This window comes from Neophocaena asiaeorientalis, unplaced genomic scaffold (assembly GCF_003031525.2).
Source record: "Neophocaena asiaeorientalis asiaeorientalis breed wild unplaced genomic scaffold, Neophocaena_asiaeorientalis_V1.1 scaffold17, whole genome shotgun sequence".
NCBI lineage: Eukaryota > Metazoa > Chordata > Mammalia > Artiodactyla > Phocoenidae > Neophocaena > Neophocaena asiaeorientalis.
Window position 1 is genome coordinate 617,883 of NW_020171802.1, and position 26,895 is coordinate 644,777.

The following is a 26,895-nucleotide window of genomic DNA, read 5'->3' on the forward strand; positions in this document are numbered from 1 at the left end:
GAGAGACAATTGTAATAGTCAATTTAGGTCAACATTTAAACAATGGTGTAATTTCAAGTTCTTTTTATTAGTTATTCAATGCTTCCAGTGAAAAATAATAATCCCAAAACCACCTTAAAAATTAACATTTAAAATTCTATTGAAATGTATATTCTAACACAGATTTAGCTATAATACTGAAAACATTATTAGTCATTAGAGCAGCATTTACATATGTTACCTACCATATGTGACATTGTGATTTAACTCAGCTCTTCGTAAGGATTCATCGAGAACATCATACATTAATTCACTTGTCCTGTTTAAAAGATATTTTATTTGCAGTAGAATTATAGTATTATAACCCAATAAAACATAGTTTTTCAAACTTCTCTCTCTTTAAAACTGAGGATCTACAGAAAAGAAGTGAAAGAAATTCATTTTATGAATTGGGAATTTCACTTCTTAAAGATTCCATTTGTTCTTTTTCATGAGTTTAACTTCCTGCTTTATCAAAGCTGACTAGTCAATGAAGAGATAAGTCCATCAACTCTTTCCTCAATCTGTACCTACTTTACAAATAAAGTTTTTGTTTGGTTGAACATGCTATCTTTTATAACTTTCTTCATAATATAATATTTCTACCTGTTTAAAGTTACTACATTAATACTTCACATAACCAGATTACTCCAGACAGTATATTATCTGTATTTCAAACACTTAGTTTTTAAAAAATATTCAAATACTAGTCTTTCTTTGAGTAGTACCAGGTTCATCAGAAAGAAAATTTTAACTTTCATTTATGTTAAATATAAAGAAATTATATTTTGTGGAATTAACAGATTAAAACTATTCCTATATATTTATGGTCACTGATAACAGTTACAGTTACTGGGTTGAGGTAGATACTATACAAAAATGCAGTGTTTTATAGAGCCCTAGCACTCTGCCACCAAGCCTTTTCTCCAAGGAAAAGTCCTCTCCAAGAGGCCAATGTGAAAACTATGGCTTCTCAGCTGATATTTTTGTATGTTTTGTAAACTCAAACAGCACTAATAGAAAAAAGCACCATCAACACAGAATACTCAGGGACTTCCCTGGCAGTCCAGTGGTTAAGACTCCACGCTTCCAATGCAGGGGGCACAGGTTCAATCACTGGTCGGGGAACTAAGACCCCGTATGTCACGTGGCGTAGCGAAAAAAAAAAAGTAACAACAACAACAGAAAAAACCCCGACCCATAGAATACACAGTTGTTTCTTGCAGAGAAACTACACTATAAAACAAACAAAAAGATGAAAATAATCTGGGGCTATACAAATTACATATCATGTATGTTACAACTTTCTCAGAAAATGTCTTTTTTTTCCAAATATACAGCTGTAAAACTCAATATGAAATGCATGTACTTCTATTGCATCTTAACTAAAGTATAAATATCCAGTGAGAATCCAGAACCATATCTAAAATTCCTCATTTTATTATGTAAGCATTGCTTCCACAGACAACAACCATATAGTAGACATTACAAATCCTTCCCTCCCCAAATTTGGTAATACTACACTTAGATTATGGTATAGTTGCCCAATTTTAAAAGCCAATGTCTGGCATAAGAGTCATAATTAACCACATGAAATGTGGAAACATTTGCAGACATGATGGAGCTAAATGTTAATAACCTAAGAAGCAGAATGCTATAAAACACAAGAAAATACTCAAACAACAGATATAAAAGACCATAAATATAAGAGATTTTTCCAGTAAGTTAATTCTTTCAATTAAATACATTAGAATCCTGTTATAAAATAACTTAACATTTTTACTTTGCCACATTGAGCTAATCATAACAAGAAATATACGTTAACATAAAATCTTATTAGAGTTCAAACAACAAAGGAGGGAACGAACATTCTAATGTTCCATAACATTATAAGAGAGTTCTACTCTTTATTCATTTAATTAAGCCTAATTTCTATTCAACTGAGCTCTCTGAACTCTATTCAACATACTCATCTTTGTACATATTCTTCAAATTCATCCATGAAGGAAAGAAGGAAGATAATGAGTTAATGAATTTAGTAAATTCACTAAATGCCTCCAAAGTTACTTCCTGACAACATATGATGGCATTAAATCCTTTTGGACCAGTGAGATCTGAATGCATTACTATGAAATTCATGGTTTTAAAACAGAATTCTAGTGAACTCCAACTAGAGCTCCACAATAGGACAAACACTTCCAATGTGTGTGTCTACTCCATCAACTCCAGGTTTCCACCCTAGGTTTCAATCAAGGTTGAGATTCATAAACATAGAAAAAAGTAAAATAGCAACACCAAGAGTGATACAGCCCAGTTAGCGCTCATCAGGAGCTCACCAAAGACAGATGCTGACATGACACTGAGGAGACATTACTAGGAGCAATAATAGCCTAGAGGACAATCCCTTAGTAAAGTGAGACTAAAGAATTAGCATATAGGAGTTCCCTGGTGGCGCAATGGTTAAGAATCCGCCTGCCAATGCAGGGAAGCCCTGGTCCGGGAAGATCCCATATCCCGCAGAGCAACTAAGCCCGTCCGCCACAACTACTGAGCCCGTGGGCCCTAGAGCCCGTGCTCCACAAGAGAAGCCACTGCAATGAGAAGCCCATGCACTGCAACGAAGAGTAGCCCCCGCTTGTGGCAGCTAGAGAAAAGCCCACACACAGCAACAAAGACCCAATGCAGCCAAAAATAAACAAAATTTTTTAAAAAAGGATTAGCATATAAATGTACCCTACTGTATTAAACAAAACCACATCTCTAAAGTCAGAACCTGATCAATAGTATTTTCTCAAGACAGAAACACATCAGGGGATCAAGCCATGGTCCTTGCTCTCAAGGGGACCAAATCTAGTTGCTCTTGAACAGTTTAAAAAAAATTCTTAAATAAAAATAACAGGTGTGCACACATGCACACACAGAGAGAGAAAGAATGATAAAGCAAATACAAATAATTGATGAACAGAGGTAGAGAGAGCTCCCTGTACTATTCTTGGAATTTTTCTGTAAGCTTGAAAAACTACAGCAAAATTAAAAGTTACAAAAATATATGTAACTGGAAAGGCACCCATAAAGTTTAATAAAATTACTGCCTAAAAGAGTAATTCAAACAAATGAATTGTTCCAATTAGAGCAACAGGGTAAGCAAACTATAGTCTGAATGCCTAATCTGCCCAGATGCCTGTTTTTGTATTGGCTACAGGCTAAGAATGGTTTTTACATTTTTAAGTGGTTGAAAAAAAATCAAAAGAATAATATTTCATGACACAAAAAGTTTATATGAAATTCAAGTTTTAATGTCCTTAAAGAGTTTTTTCGGAACATAGCTGTGCGCATTCATTTACATATTATCTATGGCTGCTTTTGAGCTGTATACAACAGCAGATTTAAATGGTTGCAATAGACAACATATAGCCCATAAAGCCTAAAATATTTATCTGGCCCTTTATAAAAAAGTTTCCCAAGCCCCAAACTAGAATGGTTAAGAAAGTTTCATGGAACATATGGAGCTTCAAAGGTATCTTGCACTGTGAGTAGGACTGAGATAAGCAGAAAGCCAGGATTATCCCAGCAACCTGAATTTTTACACTTCTTATAGTGGCTTATTTATCACTATTAAGTCAATTAAGCATTGGGAGAAGCTGGTTTATCGTGAAACCTCTAGATGACTAAAGCCTATCAAATTTACCTAGAATAGTTTACCTTTGATCATCTTTTCCTAGAAGTCCTAGTATTCTCAACAGCTGAATTTGTAACCATGGTGCTGGTACACTGTGGTAATTGAAATCTATGGGGAGTTTTCCTCCAACCACTTGCTTCAAAATTGTTACAAAACTCCCAGTCAAGTCTTTATATGCAGATGAATTCTCCTACATCCAAAAAACAAAATAAAGCAAAACAAAAAACTTTCTGTTAATAATAATGTCTTAAAAATAAAATAGACCTGGTTGAAATGCCATATAGAATCTAACTTAATACATGCTCACTTAAGAAGTTTCATGTTCATATTTAATGAAACAGTCCTCTAACTGTGTAATTTCTTCCACCATGAAACTCCTCTGGCTACCAGATCCAGAGCTGAATCATGCCCCAAAAAGCTTCCACCACTTCCTACTTCCTATACAGTTTAATCACATTTCCAAAGTTCTATAATTACATCTTAGAACCTTTAAAAGCTAGTATCAGCAATTAAAGCAAAAATTGAAAAGAACTGGCATACTGAAAAAAGCAGTAATACCTCTACTTTTGATGAAAACCAGGTCTGTTTCCAATCTCTGAATTTTGTTTTCAAGACTTCTTCATGTGATTGAACTAAATATGTTCCAGGTGGAAGAGCATAGCCAAAATTACTCAAACATTTAAAACCCCCAAAATCAGTAAGCCTGTTTATCAAAAATTAATTAACTCTATAGTATTTAAACATATTTGTGATTCTGAATGAGTATGCCTTGATTATCTATCTGACTAATCTCTTGGACTGGGGAAATTTTTTTTTCATCTTATTTTTTTTAACTGAAGTGTAGTTAACATACAATACTATATTAGTTTCAGGTGTACAACATAGTGATTCAGCATTTATGTATATTACAAATTGATCACCACTATAGGTCTAGTAACCATCTGCCTGAACTGGGGAAATTAAATACACATTCCTCAAAATGAATGTTAGACTCTTCATTGTAATTTTTACTGTGTATCAAGGACAAATTTTTGGAAGGGAAATAATAGCTCTTTCAGAGTTTAATAAATGTTAGAGGAAAAATAAGATTTAACATCAATTATCTATTTATACCACACTATTTTGGAGCACACAATGCATAAAAGTAAAGACAACCTTCAGTTTCTGTAATTTTTAATTGATTTCAACAGCATATTCCATTTCATTATGAGGTATGATGAAATCTCTCACAAGTATATACTTTCAGACACAAAGGGTTTTAGGCAATACACTGGGGATGAATTAGTATAAACCCGTATCATCATTTAGAAAAATTTTTTACCATAGTATCCAACCCCCCTTCCTCCTCCAACACAGTATCAACGCATGGAGTCAACACTGTAGACTATGCCTTGCACGTTCTCCACCAGCTCTCCTCATTTCTATAAACCGTTATATGTATCCCATGAAGTTGTATAAAAGGGAGGTACTGCTTGAAAAACCACAAATCTGAAAATTTCAACCACTTTCCAGAGCTACCATTTTTCCATGCTTCTTTCGTAACATGAAAAAATTTTAGGCATAAAAAAAGACTAAATCTATAATTTGTCTACAACTTGTGATCAACAACATGCAAAAATTACTATTAAAGTATCAATAATACAAATTTAAATGTGACTTAAGCATTTTACTGAAAAATATGAGTTTTCTTTTAATTACATAATTACATTTTTCTAATGGTAGCTACTCAGTACCTGCTCAAAATGCCAACTTACCTTAATCATCCTAAGGTATATGTGCAAGGATGCAGCCATGACCCCAACATCTCTGTCACAAAGTGCTTTCCGAAACTTAATATGGATATGCTGTACTTGATTAGGAGCGATGAGATAGAATTTATATAATGCTAGGACAGCTTTTCTTCGTATAATCTCCCTAAAGATAAAAAATAAAATCTAAATAAACCATCTGAATTATCAGGCATTTATTAGTTTGAAAAGATTATGGACCAGATGATTGTAAAATACCAGCTGTTACCTGAAGCTAAAAAGAAAGAGTTACACATTTATTATTAATTTTTTATTCTAATCTACCAAACTATAAAAGTAGTTATCTCTAGGAGGTAAGACCTCAAGAGACTTTAACTGTCCATGTTATATATTTCTCTAGTTATAAAATTTTTTGGTAACAAGCATATATTACTTTTGAAACCAAAACAAACCAGGAAAGATAAATTCCTTAATTCCCTAATTCCATCTTTGAAAGCCATATCTGTAGAAATTGGGAAAAGAATCAACAGTAAATTTAAATGAGAGGTAATTTCTGCCAATAACATTAAACAGTCTCTTCATCAATATTAAAAGTCTCCTTAACATTCTAGCTTTTCATATTTCTTTTTTTACATCATGGGCAAACATACTCCAAATACTTGAGGGGGGGGCAGGGGAGTATAAGGGGGACTTACATTAAAAGATGTTACTCCTCTCCTTGCCCAGCTCATGTTTCAAAAACCTCATTACAATGAAGAGGAAAGTATACACAAGTCTTGCACTTCATTTGTAACAGATAATGTCTAGCACACAAGAAGCAAAAATAAAGAGTTGCTATCCTATGAACATAATGTAGTTTCCAAGGAATTATATTCTTTGTTTTTGTCTCTTATGCCTATTTCCACATAGTTCATATTTGCAGACTATGCTGGCAGTGCCCACAACAGCAGTACAGAAGTATTTATTTTCAAGGTTCCTTAATATGTATTTCTGTTACCTAAAATCATAGAATCTCAAAATTGAGATTATTCAATGCAATCCTCTGTGTTTCACTCAAGAATACTTTCTATAAGATTCCTAACAAATGGTCACCCAGCCTCTGCATTAACAAGCAACCTACTATCTTCCTAGGTAAACTATGTCATGCTGGAAAATTCTTTTCACATAAAAAGAAAAGCAGATTAACAAAAGATTTGCCATTAGTATTAATACTACAGTAACTGTAAACTATATCCCAATGTATTGCTATTGGGCATTAACCAATATGAGTTCCGGGAGAGAGTAAGTAAATGAGGTGAGGAAAAAGAATACAAACTCTGAACAGGCTCAGGAATCCCTAGGTCTGGCCCAAAGTGGTGGCAATAACACAAGATATCAAAAAACCTGGATTTGGGCTGTGAGTTTGGCGTGCTGAAATATAACCAGGGATTCAAAAGTCGAGTCCAAGCCCTGTCTCATAGCTTCGTTGTGATATTTACTGGTTTATCTGTAGCTCTGTCCCACAGCTCTGTCTTTAGCTCTTTACTCCATAGCATGGAGTTAGGTATGGCCATAATTGCAAAAGCAGAGTTTCAGAAAGTCTAAACTCTAACTGGTAGAAGACAGGAAAGGCCAGGACTTGAAGTGACAGTAGATGGAAAGCAATAAGGAAAAAATTGAAAGGGTAAATGGGAAGCAACAAGGAAAAAATTCAATTCTTTGAAAGATTTCATACAAAGGATAAGTATGGCTACCACAAAACAATTCTTTGAAAGATTTCATACAAAGGATAAGTATGGCTACCACAAAACAGTGGTGGTATGGAAAAATTTCATAAAAATATGCTCTGCTGTGATATCAACCTCTAATTATCTAAGAAAAGCTAATATTTTATTTCCAGTAATTAATTTTCCATACCCATCATTTGTTCTAAACACAGATTTGATATAAACAAAATATTACAAGTCTGAAAAGTCTCTGAAGTTATTCCATAATTCTTAGAAAAAGCTATCATTTTTAGCTGAAATATTCATGGTCCGAGATTTAAAGAACACAAACCATAAAACAACATTTTAAAATCTTAGAACACTAAAAATACTGACTTAATACTGACTTAAGCATATGAATATGAGTAACAAAAGAAATCTTTATCAAAAATGTATATATAACTAAAATACTGCAATCACAAAGGAAAAATGGCAAGTGACTGTAAACTTTTCCCTAACTTTAAAGATTATGAAGTTAAGGGGCATGGTCAAAAACAAAATAATTCCAAATGTGGTGAAAAAGTAATCAAGTTGAGAAGGAGAGAGTTAAGGAATCATACAAGATTAGCAAAATACAAGTTAAGGCTCATTTGGATATATTCTGCTATAAAACAGAATTTGAAAGTTGCAGTTTTGATATAAAGCATCCCCAATACATTGAAGGTCTATGTTCATAGCACTTGAACCATTTCCATATGTTTTCCATTACTTCACTTTATCCTCAAAACAAATCTGTGAGAACTAAGGATCTTCAACCAACCCCATATAGCCAAGAGAAAAACAGGACCCCTGATGGTTAGCAGAAGAAGTGGGAAGAAAGCCAAGGATTCCTGATGCTAAGCCTCACTGACTCTCAGTTTAACTTTAGAAAGTTGCCTAACATTTTTCTAAACCCACATAAAAATAAAGGACAATAAAGGACAAATATCAGGGATTTTTGCATTATACCTGGCAGTCAAAGAATATTCTCTATCCTGGTAGCATTAAGTTAAAGTTAGAATAAACTTCTGAGTATAAATTTTCCTTTTGAAATACATAGTGTAGACACCTATCCAAAAAGAATTTACTTACTTAGAATGTTGAAGTTTATCTTCTATTAATGGAAGAACAGCTGGAATCATTTCTCGAGGGAAAATCTGGCTGACGATAGTAAGTGCCATACATACTTCTACTAGGTTAGTGCTCTGCAAGTCCTAACATTATTAAGCAAAGAAAACATTCAGTGCAAATTCTGAATCTAGGGACATTGAGCTCAACATTGCAATGGTCCTACACACTTAACAGTTTTCTACTAACTTTTTAAATTAATTTGTACATTTAGGCTTACCTCATATTTTATAGGAATATCCCTGTTTCATTTGCCTTAATAGAGTCAATAGATAAAGATAGCCAAAAGGCAACTGAACTAAAGGAGACTGTATTTCTGTCCTGACAATGACCAAAGTAGTCTTCCTTATTACAGCCTTTAAAACTTTTCTAAACTAGTAACAGAATAATTTTATGAATTCTTCTTGTTAATCAACAATATGAGTGGAAGTTTAAAAGGAAGCAATTCTTGAATATATACGATAAAATGCATGCATTTATATATACTTACATAAGCACAAAGTTTACAAGCCGTTCTAATAGAACCCAAAACTACGTTTTTGAAAGTTTGCAAAAGTTTAAGCTACTAGTAAACTTAAGAGAGTATATAACTTAATTCAGAAAGTATTGATACTACACACCCACACACACTCTCTCTCTCACATATCAAAAGACTGAAACAAGATAAACATGAAAAAGCTCAACAATTCAATTATACTTCACTACCAATTTTGTTTAAACGTTTAACAGGAAACAATACTGTGTATGCATTAAATTGTGTTTTTATTATCTGTACATTTCAGTTACCCAATTAAACTCTGTTCTTCTTTAAACTGACTTTCAGAATTTAAAAGACTTCAATTATTCAGTTTATATCACATCCCTTTAAAACAGATCCTAGAGAAAAAGACAACAGCATGGAAGATGCATCTAACTAAGAGTCTGGAGATCTGAGTTATAATTCCAACTCTGCTTTTTTTTTTAATGTATTCTTTTATTGAAGTATACTTATTTATAATATTGTATTAGTTTCAGGTGTACAGCACAGTGATTTAGTATTTTTGCAGATTATACTCCACTATAGGTTATTACAAGATAAATGGGTATAATTCCCTATGCTGTCCTTGTTTATCTATTTTAAATATAGTAGTTTGTTATCTATTAATCCCATACTCCTAATTTGTCCCTCCCTCTCTCCCCTTTGGTAACCACAAGTGTCTTTTCTATGTCTGTGAGTTTGTTTCTGTTTTGCATATACATTCATTTGTATTATTTTTTAGATTCTATATATAAGTGATATCATACAGTACTTGTCCTTCTCTGACTTATTTACTAATATTTAATTTCAATAGTATTCTCTAGGTCCATCCACATTGCTGCAAATGGCAGTATCTCATTCTTTTTTGTGGCTGAATAATATTCCATTGTGTATATATACCACATTTTCTTAATCCAATTGTCTGCTGATGGGCACTTGGGTTGCTTCCATGTCTTGGCTACTGTAAATAGTGCTGTTATGAACACTGGGGTTATATATCTTTTTAAATTAGTGTCTTCATTTTTTCCAGATATATACCCAGGAGTGAAATTGCTGGATCATGTGGTAGTTCTATTTTTAGTTTTTTAAAGAACCTCCATGCTGTTTTCCACAGTAGCTGACCAATTTACATTCCCACCAACCGTGTACAAGGGTTCCCTTTTCTCCACATCCTCACTAACATTTGCTGTTCACAGACTTTTTTATGATAGCCATTCTCAGTGAGGTGATACCTCATTGTGGTTTTGATTTGCATTTCTCTAATTAGTGATGTTGAGCATCTTTTCATTGCCTGTTAGCTATCACATGTCTTCTTTGGAAAAATGTCTATTCAGGTCTTCTGCCCATTTTTTCATAGGGTTGTTTGGTTTTTTTTGATATTGAGTTGCATAAGCTGTTTGTATATTTTGAATATTAACCCCTTGTCTGTCCCATGATTTGCAAATATTTTCTCCCATTTCATAGGTTGTCTTTTCGTTTTGTCCATTATTTCCTTTGCTGTGCAAAAGCTTTTAAGCTTAATTAAGTCCCATTTGTTTATTTTTGCTTTTTCTTCTGCCTTAGGAGACTGATCCAAGAAAATATTGCTACAATTTATGTCAAAGAGTGTTCCACCTATGTTCTCTTCTAGGAGTTTTATGGTTTCAGGTCTTACACGTAGGTCTTTAGACCATTTTGAGTTTATTTTCGTTAACTCTGCTTTTTTAAATGAAACAATAATAACAGCAGCAGTAGCAACTATTATTCTCTACAGTGTTTCATTTAACCCTAACAACCTGGTTAAGTTCTGTTATTATCCTCATTTTACAGATGCAGAAACTGATATAAAAGATCTTTCTAAGCCCATTCTATAAGCCTACCTTCTTTGAAAAATACTTAATTTAATATGATGGATGAGAAATGTCAGATGCCTGAAGGAATAATTTAAGACTTCATATTAACCAGCATACAATACAATACCTTTACAACTGTATTCACAAGGAGAAGCAACAGTTCATGACTTTCATGTAGAAATAAAGAAACAGCCAAATAACCTATAAAATTTGAGAGGAAAAGTCTCATAATTACCTGCCAAAAATTAACATTTCCCAAGAAGTTAAACAAAGCAATAATATATTCCAAAATTTAAGTGTCAAAGATACCAGTTACAGGTAAATATAAAAACAAATAGTAAAATAACAAGGTTCAAAAAATTCAGTAAGGAAGATTTCAGATGTTCTTCATCCTGAAGTCTTTCACAATTAGGTATTTCACAGGATATAACTGAAATGGAAAAGAGGCTATGTGCACCAACTTAAAGTCCTGTAAATGACATTAGGAATATATGCCTTCCATCTTCTGTGCAAATCTCTACACAATCAATCAATACATTTTCTGTCTTATAGCCAAATATAATTATTTAAAAACTAATAGCTACTACAGTTAATAAATAGTGAGTTACTAGCTATTTGTATTACTGAGTGAGCTACCTGATACCAATCCATATGATGTAAATCATCTATTAGCCATAAACAATACCTTATTTTCTCAATTTGATGATAAACTATTGAATGAATAAAAGTTGTTGAGGAAAGAAACAATGTCTACCACATTAAATGTACTCATTTACTTAAGTACTTTTATTTTAATAATATCAAAATATTAAAAAATACAACTTAAAATTGAGGAAGTACATTAATACACTGACAAATACCATGTGCATGGAATCTAGATGCCCCATGTCATTTTCCTGTCACCCTTAATTTCGATAACATTTGTTAGACAGTTACTGTGGGTTAAGTACATTACAAGCCTCACCTCATTTAATCCTCACAACTCTATGAGGCAGATATTATTATTATCCCCAATATAATAACGAGGCCCCAAAAGGATAACTGCCCAAGGTCTACAGCTACTACATGGTGGAGCCAAGACTACAACCCAGCCAGTAGGAGTTAGTTCATGTTTTTAACCCCTATGTTATTCTGTCTCTCACACAGTCTACTTTAAGACCTTATTCCCTGACTCCCATCCCCATTGTTTTTCATTCTTCTCAATTCTTCCAGCCTTTTTATTAGGAATTCTAGTGTTAACTATCCCTATTGCTACCCAGCATCCATAATGTGTCTGTTGGGGAAGATGGGAAAACTGTTAAAAATTTCCTGTTCTCATAACCAAGGAGTAGCAGCATGACCCACAGCAACATCTTCACTGAAGGTCAGAGGAGCAGAGCTATCACTCCCACAATCAGGAGAGACAAAAAAGAACAAACCAGGACCAGGAAAGAGAAAAACCCTAGACAGCATTTAAAGCAGAAATTAGGTCTTATCAGATTACATCTGTTCAGCTAAGATATCACCCCCTCTCAAGTCACCAATATCAAGATACAAGAAGATCAACAAACTAATCCAAAGACCACCTCAAAACCTTATGAAATCTTAATTCTATCTGTTAAAAAGAATATCCTGTTTTGACAATCAGGGAAAACAAGGAAACTGTTTTGATAATCAGGAAACAGGGAAAAAGATATTCTGTGATTCAAAAAATTTTAAAGGTTTCAGGAAAACAAAGAATAACAACTATGATTATAGAATACATTTGATATGACTAAGAGTGAGGTACAGGATAGGAATACAGGCTTTGACTCATAGAAACTTGGGTTTATATTCTGGCTTCACCATTTAGTAGCTCTATGACCTTGGAAAATTGACTTGACCTTTCTAAGCTTCAGTTTTCTCCTCTGTCAAACGAAATAACATCTCACAAGATAAAGCACCTAACATAATTCCTGACTTAGTGGGTACTGAGATTTATTTACTCAGCAGTATTCATGTGAAAAATAAGAATGCATTATCCATCAGAGAAAGCACCAAAGCTAGCCTCAGAAATCTCAGGAGAGTAGATGAGGCAATGGTACTGGAGTAAAGGCATAAAAAATTTAAATGCTATCTTAAAAAAAACTTCCACTCATTAGCACACATAAAGAATATCTGATACCCACATACACGTCTTTCTAGGTGTCAATAAAATACTTTCCTAAGGAAGATCATGAATCTCAGTAAAAATGACTGTGAGGTTTCCTTAGTCACTGTAACTATGAAATAACCCACATACAAGGTCCTTCACTGCAACATTATTTATTAGAGCAAAAAATAAAAACTACCCATATATCCACCAATAGGGACCTAGATGAAAATACTACAGTACGTCCATCCGCCCACTGAAAACTATGCAATTGTATAAAAGTATAAAGATGTCAAAACAAGGTGCGGAGTAATCTCTGTAGCATGCTATCTTCTGTGTAAGAGACAGTATTTGAGCGTGTACTCATGAATTTGCTTGTTTTTTCAAAATGAAACAATGGAAAGATTAATCAGAAACTAATGAAAATAGTTACCCGTGGGGTAAGGGGCAAAGCTGGTAGAGGGGTTAGAGATAAAAATGAAATTTCTCTGACTATACCTTTTTATCAGGTCTTAACTTTTGGACCATGTATAAATTACAAATTACATATGTAATTTTTACATATTTTAAAAATAAAATTTAGGGAATTCCCTGGCGATCCAGTGGTTAGGACTCAGTGCTTTCACTGCCACGGCCTGGGTTCAACCCCTGGTCGGGGAACTAAGATCCCACAAGCCGCGTGGCGTGGCCAAAAAAACCAATAAAATAATAAAAATAAAAATAAAATTTAATTGAAAATATAAAAATTACATGAAAGTCTAAAAAGCAAAATACAGCAACAGATGTACAAAGTATAGATTATCTATTGTTTTCTAAATTTCCTGTTGTTAGGGATCTCAGAATTAGTTTGGAAAAGACATGAAAAGACAAACACCATAAGACAACAGATGGTAGGAGCCACCTGAGAGATCACAGAAGAGTTAAAACTTGATTTGGAATACAGAAAGGGAGAGACAGGATGCCAGAGGACACTCTACTTGGAGGGAAGAATGTAACAAATCTAGAAGACAAAAGAGTATTTTCAGTGGAGTGAGATTCAACAAGTGGAACACTGTGTTCATATAGTCTCAGAGTCTTTACCAAGACATCTCCCACGCCGTACCCATCATCTGCAGCACAGGTCAATATAACTTGAGAAGAATGTTGGTCCCTGACAACATGACACTATCAACTTCTTCGAATAAAGAACGTGTTCTACTCCTGTATTATTCAAAGTGCTTCCTTCTTAAGTTTCTGATATAAAGCTGTACATATATGAATACAAGATTTAAGTCCTTGTTTTCCTAATAGACTTAAAGGTTGATTATAGAAACAAAATTTTTTAAAAGATACTTCAAATCCTCATAGTTAACAATTGTGAAACTAGGAGCAGGATACCGAAAATTATTCAAGTCAATTTCAGTTTTTATCTATTAAAAAAAATCATCCCTTATCATTAAACTGATGAGGTTATACAGACTTTTTAAAATCAGCTTTACTGAGGTATAATTTACATATAAGAAAATTCACCCTTTTAAGTATATAGTTCAATGAGCTTTGACAAAGTCATCTAACCACCATCACAAGAACAGGCAATTTTTCATCTTTTCTGTAACTCCAAAACGCTATGAATCAGGAAAATTGATTCCATTTTAGGCTGTGAGTTTTTGAAGTGTTATCTTTTAAAGCTTTGGAAATCACAAGCCAGTGTTCTAAAAACATACTACACACCTGCCACCATTCACTTTATATAACAGCCAGAACTTTAAGGACAACATTAAGTGCAAAAGTCTTAAACACATACATACCTACTCTTTTTTCTAAAAGGTTTCCTTGTTGTGCCAACTTGATTGCATGTATGTAACCAAAGGAAGCATCATATCCAAGCATTTCACAATATATAAGTCTCACCATACATTCCTTCATCATTTTCTGAAAAACAAAATATCCAGTAACTGTATAAATAAATAGAATGCTTTGACTTTTTTTTTAGTATGTTGTAATCATTTAATAGGAGAGTCCTTTAATCCTGGCACTGAAGAAATAACATATATAAATTAATCACCCAAAGTCAGACTTTATAAAGAGTTTCTCCCAAATTTAACTACCAACAGTACACATTTTAGTAAAATTATCTCAATATTTTGTTACTGGCAACAATACAAAATAAATCAAACGTAGCTATTTCTAATTCTAGGTGTCCCTCGCATAAAATTTGGTTATAATGTGACACACATGGTCCTCAGACAAAATTTCACTCGTGGTACTCTAACGTGGCTTCTAGAATGTAGCACATCATTTTAACATACTTTGTCAAATGAAAGCATCCATACCGTTCCCACAAGTTGGTAATAATTTCTGTAATGAAAATATTGTTCACATTTAAAGACTAAATTGCACCTGGAGTTTCTTCAGAATTACTGTGCTATATTATAATAGGCGATAGTTTGTTGTATAAGCATTACTTTTTCAACAATTCTCACAACTATTATGATTTCATTAATGGTATAATCATTCCAATATTTAACTTAACTGGATCTTTCAATATTTACAACACGAGCTAATAACTTGTTTTAAGAGATTCTATAAATCTGTTTTCTTAGTATGAGAATATATGCATCAATATTTATAGCAAATTCTAATCAACAATTTAAAATATAAACGTGTTTCAAAATAAGAAAAGCTCAGACTATTTTAATATCTAAAAATTAATTAGGGTTGATATATTACAGGATTACTGAATCACAAAATGCTTAAGAAACAGTAAAATAAAATGTTTTAAAGAATAACATTTAATATTTCATATATATTATATACAGAGAGTAGATTTTATATATATATATACACATACACACATGTACATGTAAATATGAAAGAGTTTAAAAATAAACCATAGGAAAATCTTAAGGGAATAATGTTTAATGATTTAATTTAGGTCCCTTGTGTTTTTTTTTTTTTTTTTTTAGGTCCCTTGTGTTTAATAAAAGTTAATCCATCAGCACATTAATTAAAACTACTAAACACTGAGAAAACAAGCTTAAAGTATACTGGAAGCCTCTTCAAAGGCTTCTACATCAATGAGTGAAAGTGTTCATTTAAGCCATTAAGTATCAACCCTGATTTTGTAACATTTTATCTCATAGTTTTTCAAAAGTCATTACGGACTTTGTTTAAGTAAAATTCTATTGCATTTACATTATTATTCTCTTATTTTTGGAGAAGAAAATGCTTTTCCCAATGCAGGAATTCACTCTAAAAAGATTTCTTTAACAAATTATAATCCAACTTCTACATGACCACCTCAGGGACAGACTATTCTGTAAAGTATGCCCAGAGCTGGATGGCCATAAATATTATAAAATCTTCCTTCAAACTCTGGCTCCCTAACTTCTACCTACTTATCTTAATTCTGTAAACACCAGGTTTATGCCTGGTAACATGAAAACTGTATTTACTGATGCCAATTATAGAAAATGGAAATCAAACTAAATGAAAAGAGAGAAGCCATTTTTCTGTAACATTTCTATCAAGTATCATAACACACAGTGATTTTATACATACACATAAAAACATATACATATCTATACATACACATACATGCATAGATCACATTAACTATGTTTTGAGTTTCATTTGTCCACATATTATTATGACCATAAAAGGAAATGTAAACATTCTCTCAGACTTTACAAGTTTTATTCACATACATAATCATGTATTCATGCAAAATGATCACCACAATATTTTTATTAGAAGTGTATTCCATAGTAACTTACACAAAGAAGGCACTCACAAAATATTTGCTGAATAAACGTTGCTTGGAAAAATCTCATTATCTGAAACCACATAAAAATTAAAAGAAAAAAAAAGTAGGCCTTAATCTAACTATGTAGGGACAGTCCCACAGTCCTACAGTGGTCTGCATATGGTGGTCACAGCTTAAATAGTTGCTGAATGAATGCTGTTTGAAAATCAAATTATATGGAACCAAGTTTTTTAAAAACTAGATCCTGATTTAGCTATTGTGCAATATACTCAGTTTTACAGCAAGAAAATCACTTTTCTACCTTGTCAGCCAACCTGTATTCCAAGGTATAACAGTAAAATGAGAGATTTACAATATATCAATTCAGGTCTGAAAATACTATTTTATTTTTTACTTTTTTTTTTTTTGGCTGCGTTGGGTCTTTGTTGCTGTGCGCGGGCTTTCTCTAGTTGCAGCGAGCGGGGGCTACTCTTTGATGCGGTGCACGGGCTTCTCATTGCAGTGGCTTCTCTTGTTGCAGAGCACAGGCTCTAGGAGCGTAAGCTTCAGTAGCTGCAGCACGCAGGCTCAGTAGTTGCAGCACGTGGGCCCTAGAGCAGGTGGGCTCAGTAGTTGCGGTGTGCAGGCTCTAAGGCACGCGGGCCTCAGTAGTTGTGGTGCACGGGCTTAGCTGCTCCATGGCATGTGGGATCCTCCCAGACCAGGGATGGAACCCATGTCCCCTGCATTAGCAGGCAGACTTCCAACCACTGAGCCACCTGTGAAGTCCCCTGAAAATATTATTTTAAATGATGTGTCCTAACCTTCTCCCAGTGCACAACATTAAAACAATAGGATCAGCCTTGGGGTCCCAGGAGTCCCACATTTATGTAACTATCATCATGTTGGCACTGAACTGACATCAGTCAAACAAGTCTTGCTCTGGTGCAGCCAGTCAGCAATAAAAGGCTAAAATTAATGTTTGACTTGTTACCATCCATAACTGATCTTGACTGTGATGAATTAGATTTTAGCAACTGATCAATTAATGCCACTACTGAGTCCCCAGTAGACCAGATTTCAAATTCAAAATGTGCTGGCACTGACTATGCAAACTTACCAGAGTTGTAGTAGGAGCAGAAACAGTTGCTTTCAGATTACTCAGCTCCTGCTGGATTAATTTCTCTTCCTCCTGAAAAAATGAAAATATTTGAATGCATGAATAACCATCTTTTTAAACTGTAACAGTATTTTTAAAGGGAAAAATATAACTTATAATATTTTCAGTAAAAAAGATACATTATTTTAAAGGAGAGTTACAAAAATTATGCACTTAAGATTTGCCTACAGGTATTTCTACAACTCTCAGAATCATTCCTGGAAAGAATAAATATTTTCATGCTAACTCACCATTCCTCTTTTCTTCACTCAGTTACTGTCCCCTTAAGGACGGGTTAGCAGAAAACCTTTTTTAAAAAAAATTAACAGTGGAGAGAAAGTAGAAAAGCAATTCTTTATGTAGTGGCCCAGAATAAGGTTCTCACACCTTCTCCTTCTTCATGGAATACAGAAACAGGGTAAGAAGGCAGAAACAGAAACTGTTCTTTTCCCCTTAAACTATATTCTTCTTCTCTATCCTTTTTTCCTTATTCTTTGCATCCTTCCCCTCACTTCCCATCTCTCTCTCACACACACAGAATAAATACACTAATATGGTTACTTCTACTGTCTGCATTGTATTTCACCTCCTTAAGCACTTGAAAATTGACCCCAATTTTGACGAATATCATGCTATCTTTAAATTACACATTGAATTAGCAGGTGCCCATTAGGTTACTAACCAAGAATTAACAATGCTAGTGAAGTACAGCTACATTTAGATACCTTATGTACAGTTTCAAACTGCAGTTTAAAACCAAAAGTATTGGGCTTCCCTGGTGGCGCAGTGGTTGAGAGTCCACCTGCCGATACAGGGTACACGGGCTCGTGCCCCGGTCCGGGAAGATCCCACGTGCCGCGGAGCGGCTGGGCCCGTGAGCCATGGCCGCTGAGCCTGCGCGTCCGGAGCCTGTGCTCCGCAACGGGAGAGGCCACAGCAGTGAGAGGCCCGCGTACCGCAAAAAAAAAAAAAGAAAAAAAAACAACAAAAAACCAAAAGTATTTTATTTCATTCAGCCACCTCATAAAAACTAGCAAAGGACAAAATTTTAAGACAAGCAATATCAAGTCTACAAATAATTATTTTTTTGTGATTTTTGAATGTGAAGCAGATCCTCCCCACTACATCATCTTATTTCAGTTTAAAAAAGAACGTTTTTAAACCCTCAGAGCACTTTGAAGAAAAACCTTCTCTCTCTGTCTTTTCTTCTCTCCTGACACATATTTCATTGTATACTGCTTACAGCTGTCTTAAGCCCAAGATGAAGGACCAATCCTTGGGAAAAGGAAATGTGTTTTACATTGTTTCTTTAGGGTCTAACACATAGTCTCTTCCACAAATATCTTTTGAACAGATTTTGACCTACCACATGATCTTTTTTATAGATACAAAATCCTTGAAGCTTTGAAAAGTCTGTGGGAACTTAAAAACTTACATTGTAACTGCTCGTTTTCAAAGCCCATCTGAGGCAGAGACTTACTCAGCAAATAGTGCATTTGGGGAGAATTATGCTTTTTCTTTGCCCAACCCGTGGGTCTAACCTAAGAACCTCAAGCTCCCCAAATATACTGAACAACAGGTTCAAATGGCAGGGTCTGTTCTAGTGTATGACATCTAGCAGTTGAAAGAACCGGGAACCAGAAAGAACCCGAGTGCGAAAGAAACTTTTTAGAAGAATAATGCTGACATTTCCATGGTACCTGGTAGTTTCACACGCTCGATGTCTCATCTAACTCTCGAAACAACCTATGAAATATGTATTGGTACTCCGTTATGTCAACGTTCAAGAAACACACGGAGGCTCAAAGATTAAAGATATCTGCCCCAGATAATAATGAGTCAGTGTCCGGGCCAACCGTGGAAACCCGGCCTCCCAGCTGTCAGTCCAGGCAGCAAAGTGACGCTTCCGGACAGACGCCAGGACCGACAGACACACACGCCTCATGGCCAGCCCCGGAGGCTCGCCGCCGGACCGGAGCCTCCCAGCGAGGGGGCCTCCCCCGGGCGCCCCTGACCTCCCGGCCCGGAAAACACCTACGTGCTTGGAGGTGAGAGCGGTGATGCCGCGGACCAGGCCGCCCAGTCGGGAGGAGAAGGACGCCTTGGCGGCCGCGGGCCCGCTAGCCGACTGGTTCTGCAAGAAGAGTCCCGGCAGCGCCGTCAGCGTCTTCTCCACAATGTCGCTCATCGCCGCCGCCGCCACCCGCACTCCGCTTGCCGCCCGGCCTCATGCCCAGGCCCTGCCCCGCCGCCTCCCCGGCCACCGTAGGCACTTCCTGTTTGTCTGAAAAAGAAATCTTTATTCGCGTTCTGCGCGGACAAGCACAGTGTCGTTCTAGAGAGACGCCGCGTGAGGGCGCGAGAGTCCGCAAGCGAAAGACCGCGCGCCAAGCCTGTGTGGACGTGGTCCTCCTGTGGAGGAGCAGAAGGGCCGGACGCTCCCGGTTTCGACGGCAACCTCTGCGTCCCGAGCTTCTCTGGGTCCTCCTGAGGTAGCCGCTGCCGTCTGTCCCTTTTATACTTCGGCCGCAAAAGTCTCCCTTTCCCTTTGGCCGCCTCCGCGCTGCCCGAGACCGCACGGGGAGGTGGCCATTCCTGGCCCTCTCTCGGCGGCCTCTCACTGGGGGACCACCGGCAATCCGCCCACCTCCCTCGGCCGCACTCGGAGGGGCGGAATCGATGCTGGGCCCCGGCGCCACGCGCGGCCCTGGCCCTGGCGGTGCCGGGGACCCTGGTGGTGTTGAATGACGGCGCGGCAGTCCTGTGGATTCATCCTACTGGGTTCAGCGCCCACCGCGTACGGGGGACTCTTGGCCACTGTCTCTTCCCCTCCGACCCCCCTTCTCCTGGGATTTGGAGAGGCAGCCAGGAAGGGGAAGTGGTCGGTTGGCCACCCCCGCGCCCCCCAGACCCCCCTGCTCCTGCCCAGCAGGTCGCAGTCCTATCCTCTCACAACGCTCTGTTCTTTTCCATTCTAGAACTGATGGCAGTTGCCACTACATAAATATGTATCTCCCTGTCTTATTCATTACTATCACCTCAGCTTCCATCTAGAACACAGAATCTAGTGCAGTGCTTTTGAGAATGTGGTCTGGTGAGTTCTGAAGGAGACCCTAACAAAGGATCCAGGAAGTCAAAATTATATTCATAATATTACTTAAATGTTATTTGTTGTTTTCACTCTTATCCTCTCCAGAGCATATAGAGAAGTTTTCAAGATAGAGGACTTAGAACCTCTCAACTGACTGATGAAGTGTGTGCTTGAGTACTACTCTTGTATTTTATAGATTCGTCTAAGGTTTAGGGTATAAGTTTTCAGAGTTTAACTCAGTTTGTCCTCAGTACTTCTAGTGTGTTCTTACAAGCTATCTTTATGATGAAATAAAAATTCATATTTTAAGGCAAGATGAGAAATTTCGACATAAAATTTTTCTCCGCCCATTTGGGCCTCCTCTCTCCCCTCTAGTGTTCATTGTGCCTGTGCATCATGCATTAACCAGACTTCCCCAATGGCAGAAGTATCTGCTCAGCCGTAAAGATCAGTTTTCCTTCTTCTGGCTCCAGCCATGTAACTCTTAGAAGATAACATTCCTTTCTCAATCCTGTAAGGGGTCGCAATGCTCCACCACTCACCTTGTATGTGCAGACAACTTTGGTGGACTTTATGTACAATGCCAGTATATCATTTCCCTTAAAGATAGCGGGTGGTGCACAACAGGCTGGTCAGATAACCTGGGGAGATACTGGCCCACACCTAGTGGAAGTTCTTAGCTTAAATATTTACTTAGAACGTTACTTGTATTCCATGTATTTTATAAGATTATTGTTTTTTTGCATCACCAAATGTGTGGCTGAGCCTCAGATAAAATTAATGATGATTAGGTGATTTGAAACTATTGGTCAAATATATAGTCCTATAAGATCAATGATCTTAATAGTGTAACTCCAAATATGGGAAGAAGCAACAAGATGGAACCGTTTCCTGGACCGTAACAGACTAGTAAGACAGGCAGTACAGAGGCTTTTGATTACTGTTAACAGGGCCTAGTCCAGTAATAGCACAGTGAGGGGCATATCAATGAAATCCTTGTCTGACCTGGGAATGAGCATTCCTAGCACCATGGGACAAATTGGTCATGAAATGACTCCCAAACCTTAGTCATAAGTAAGACCAAAAGGGAAGGGATTGTAAAATAAAGATCATCCAGTTATACAAAAATCAAGTCATCAGCCACTGTAGTTGCTGACCTACAATATACCCTGAAAAGAATTCAGCATGAGGCACTTTGTGCTCTGGAAAACTGACAGAAATGGCCCTCAGATAGTTAGATATTTTTAGGAGAAAATTTTATGAACCCAGCATCTTCTTATACTTAGAAAAGTACTAAAACCATTAACTAATATATCTGTTCCTCGGAAATAGCAGTAACCTTCTACCAAGGTGAATGAATGCTTGATTGCACATACCCCTACGCCAAAGTCACATATACTACTGGCCTCCCCCTCTACCTCTTCAGAACAGTTCTCAGAGCTCTCTGAGAGACTGTCTCCCAGGTTGTAATCCTCAGTTGGCTCGAACAAAAGTTTCCATTTCTCCCTAAGAAAGAATTTTGTCAACATTCATTTATACTTATCTCTCCTCATTTAATCATCTAATAAATGGTATTTTGAAATCCCTAAATTCTCCTTGTGCCTGTGTAGAAACACAAGAAAAAAGTTCATTTTGTTTACTTGTTTTGCAAGAATATTTTTAATTTATTGAAAACTTTTCTAAATATTTACATTTTTTCTAAAACTTACTTTTTAGAATTTAATCTTTTATTCTAAAATAAAATTTTGTTTATAATTTTTTTTTATTTTAGATTCTTTCATTGATTCACAAGAGGGAGATTAGAAGACCTGCTTTCTCAATCTCCCACATCTAAAGATGCTGAAAAATATGATATTGACATCAATATCAGAGGATTCTGACTCAGGTAAAGGGAATAATCTGGGTGAAACTGTAAATAAGAAAGGAAAATGTGACAAAAGCTTATTTCTTTTCCTTGATGTTAAAGATGTTAATGATTTACCTTATTTTGTCTTATTCAACAGAATATTTTCAAGCACTATTATGGTGCCAGGTAGGTTGAGGCATCATTTTGAGACCAATCATTCAGAGTTTAAAGAAAATTGAATATTTAAAATATGATAACCTAAAAAAATAAAAAATTAGAAAACAATAAAAAATTAAAATGATAACCTCTTTAAAAGCCAAAGCTTATTTTGTTACCACTTTTCAAAGTACAAATGAAAAACCAGCTGAAGCATTTTACAGGTTAAATTATTGTATTGCACTGGCTGGAGAAGGGCATACGATAGCTGAAAGACTAATAAAGCCTGTACATTACTGGGTGAATGTCTGCTAGATGAAAAATCAGTCAAAGAAATCATGGCAGTGCTGTTTTCCAAAGATGCAGTAACTCACCAAATTAGAAATTCCGTTGCAAACATAAAGACTGGGTGAATATCCTATCTGCAGAATTATACTGTCTTTAAGATGGACAAAAATTATATAATTATAGATGTAGCTAGTCTTGTTGCTTTGCTTGTACCTGTCAGGTGGCAGCACCAGCTAATACTTGAAGATCTATATAAATGCCTGGCAATAAACTAAAGTGATGCTGAAATAAAACATTGTACAATTTTTTTTAATCTCATAGTTTATTCTGGAACAACTGTGCTGATATTTGCACTAATTGTATAAAAGCAATACTGGGCAAAACTGCTGGCACCTTGGCACAAATCAAGGCAGAGCCTCCCAACTGTACTCTTCACCACTGACACTCACATTTTTAAAAAAAGCAAGTTTCACAAAAGAATATCTTTAATGAAGCAGTAAGAATTTTTAATTTTATTAAATATCAACCCTTGAGTACATTTCTTTTAAATACTGTGTGTGACAAAATGGGGAGTACACATAAAGCAGTTCTGACATGTAATCAAGGTTTCTCAAGGAAAAGCACTGGTGCAGTTTGACTTGAAAGCTGAACCAGCCACTTTTCTTCATGGAATACAATTTTAATTGAAATAATGATTAACAAACAATGGCTTTCTTGAAAATGAGCAGTGAGTCTGTCGCCTCAAGAGAAATAACTGACAGTATTCATTACCACTAATAAAATTCAAACTTTCAAGAGTAAATTGGAATTTTGAAAAATGTGTATCTGCTACCAGGAGTCTGGTAATCTCTAATATGTAAGAACTGTTCTGACAAGATCAGTGGTGATATTAATGAATGTTATTTTTTGATAGTGTATAATTAAAAGTATCAGTATTCAGAAGATCTGTATAACTCAATGAAACAATATTTTCCAAATGATCAATGCATGATGTTATAAAATTATACATGGAGTGAAGATCTATTTAAAATGAATATAGACCAATGATTTTAATGTAACCCTATACAAAAAGTTCACTGATATAATTTAAAATTGCAACAAACCTTTAAGAAACTACTGCTTGTTGAGTTTTGGTATGGTATCAAAGAAGAACATCCACAATTATTTGAAAAGGCTATTAAAATACTGTTTTTTCCTGAACTACATATCTGTGTGAGACCAGGTTTTCTTCATAAACTTCAAACAACATACCAACCTGTGGTAGGCTGATACTGTCTCCCAAGGATATGGTCATATCCTAATCTTTGGACTTTGTGAATGTTATCTTATATAGTAAAACTTGCACAGATGTGATTAAATTAAGGATCTTGCAACAAAGAAGTTATCCTGGATTATCCCAGTGGGCCCTAAGTGCCATCATAAATGTTGTTATAAGAGAGAGGCAGGGCTTCCCTGGTGGCACAGTGGTTGAGAGTCTGCCTGCCAATGCAAGGGACACAGGTTTAAGCCCTGGCCCGGGAAGATCCCACATGCCGCGGAGCAACTAAGCCCATGCACCACAGCTGCTGAGCCTGAGCTCTAGAGCCCGCAAGCCACAACTACTGAGCCCACATGCCACAACTACTGAAGCCTGCGCATCTAGAGTCCGTGCTCCGCAACAAGAGAAGCCAGCACAATGAGAAGCCCCTGCACCACAACAAAGAGTAGCCGCCACTCACCGCAACTAGAGAAAGCCTGCGTGCAGCAACCAAGACCCAACGCAGCCCAAAAATAAATAAATAAATAAATTTATAGAAAAAGAAAAAAAAGAGAGAGAGGGCGATTAGCCGCCACATACAAAAGAGGAGAAGTTGATGTAAAGACAGAGGCAGAGATTGGAACAAGTAGTCACAAATAATGCCAGCAGCCACCAGAAGCTGGAAGAGGCAGGAATGAATTTTCCTCTCGAGCTTCCAGAGGGAGTGCTTCCCTGAGCACACCTTGATTTCTAACCAGTGAGACCGATGTTGAACTTCTGGCCTCCAAAACTATAAGGGATTACATTTCTGTTGTTTTGAGCCACCAAGGTAATTTGTTACAGCAGCCCCAGAAAACTATTGCAAACCCCACAGTGATAGATTAAATGCAGAACCAAGCATGCGAGATTCCAGCTGTCTTATATTAAGCCTAACATAAAGCGATTTGCAGATTTGTAAACCATTGCTACTTCTCTCACTTTTTTCATTTTGAATATATAGTTGTTTTTTATTTTTTTATGTTGTTAACATGTAATAGGTTTACTGTTGCTATTTTAAAATCAATAGCTTAGATTTTTCTCAATTTTACTTTGTTAATTCAGTAAGTATCTATAGATATAACCCATGTAAACAAAAGCTTTGTGGGGGGGGCCCTCAATAATTTTTAAGCATATAGAAGGGTCCTGAAACCAAAATGTTTGAAAACTGCTTATCTAGTACATATTAGGTGCTCAATTATTTGTTGAAATAATCATTATATTTATAATTCAGTCACAACAATCAGTATATGAGTGTAGGCCAGTGAACAGCAGGAGTTTAGGGGTAGGGTGATGTTTGCAAGGGAAGAAGACAAAAGAGTTCTCAGAAAAAGAAATTGGGGGGGAGAAAAAGACAAAATTGTCTCCAATTGACCAGGTTATGAAGGAATAATTGCTGAAACGACAACCAGAGCTTCCTACCCTGTGGCCCAGGCACAAAGATTGAATACCCACCAATTCCTACTATTCCTCCTCTAGCTTTCACCTCCCGAAACTAAAAGTTGAAAGTAGAGCTAAGAAACAAATGTTAAAAGCCCAGTAGTGAAATGGCTATTAGGAGAAGCTACAGAACTATATGGCAGGCCCAGCTAAGATTTAGAATTATAAGATGTGGAAACTGAAAGAATATTTGGAGTTCATCTATACATCCAATCAGCTAATTTTGTAGAAAAGGATACTGATACTTAGATTTTGGAAGCCACTTGACCAAGGTCGCACAACCTTAGGGGTAGAACTGAAATTACAGCCCTGAATCTAGATTCTGAGCCTGTAATATTTCACCTGTACTTTCATGGTATTGACAGTAAAGAGGTTGTCTGTGGCTTCCTGTTCTGAGACTGGCTCCAAGTCCTACCCCAAAATGTAGGGGATATGGATGTTCTTTTTTAAGCTTGTAAATTTAGACTGTATATTTTTCCTGTAAATATGGGCTCTTCTTTCTCCTTTTCCTGTCTCTACCTCTGTCCCAGGTAATTTCACTCAGAATGACATACTGTCACAGGGATTGAACCTATTAAATTAAACCCTCAAGAACTGGATTTCCTCTGTCTCTTCTTCCAGTCAGGGAGGAAGGTGGCTCTCACTGAGCTGAAAATAGGGCAGAGAAGTGACTCAGTACATTTTAAGAAGGTGCAGTGGTCCTAGGACAGTAGGGGGCAAACTAGTTTATTCCCCTACAGGAACAAACAGGGCTGTCTAAGCAGGGGTGTCTTACCTGAAAATACATACAGATGTGTGAAGGGGTGATAAATATTTTTCTCCAATACATTTCCTCAGCTTCCTGTTTTAAAACTTTTATTTTGAATAGATGTTAAATGCAGTTTATTCAAAATTCAAAATGTACAAAAAGTTATACACAGAAAAGTCTTCCTCCCTTCCCATTCCCTAGCCATCCACTTCCCTTCAGTAGAAACAACTGCTATGATCTATTTCTTCAGAAATATTTTATACATAAACATTAGCTTTCACTTTGAAAGCCTTAGATTCCACCCCTGTGCCCACAGAGAATTCAACCCACTTATTTTCAGAGTTTATCTCTAGGGAATCATTCCTTCATCTAACATTTTTCCAAAAATTCCTGCCCTCAGTTGATGGGACTGTT

The 26,895-nt window shown here is 36.1% G+C and overlaps 1 protein-coding gene across 4 annotated transcripts in view; it reads right to left on the minus strand.

The window, feature by feature from the left end:
• AP4E1 (adaptor related protein complex 4 subunit epsilon 1) overlaps nt 1–19,885 on the minus strand; it is a 65,020-nt gene extending 45,135 nt beyond the window's left edge. For 2 of the 4 annotated variants that reach the window (XM_024742003.1, XM_024741946.1), the window contains exons 1-8: nt 19,678–19,885; nt 17,601–17,672; nt 14,544–14,667; nt 10,774–10,847; nt 8,262–8,383; nt 5,452–5,611; nt 3,721–3,887; nt 225–298 (exon numbers count right to left, since the gene is read on the minus strand). In XM_024742003.1, coding sequence (XP_024597771.1) covers nt 225–298; nt 3,721–3,887; nt 5,452–5,611; nt 8,262–8,383; nt 10,774–10,847; nt 14,544–14,667; nt 17,601–17,672; nt 19,678–19,827 — 943 coding nt within the window. In that variant the 5' untranslated portion in view covers nt 19,828–19,885. Of the gene's footprint in view, nt 1–224; nt 299–3,720; nt 3,888–5,451; nt 5,612–6,140; nt 6,174–8,261; nt 8,384–10,773; nt 10,848–14,543; nt 14,668–17,600; nt 17,673–19,677 lie in introns of those variants that run through there. The other 2 variants (XM_024742135.1, XM_024742064.1) reach the window with 2 other exon arrangements.
• Nucleotides 19,886–26,895: the final 7,010 nt, after the last annotated feature.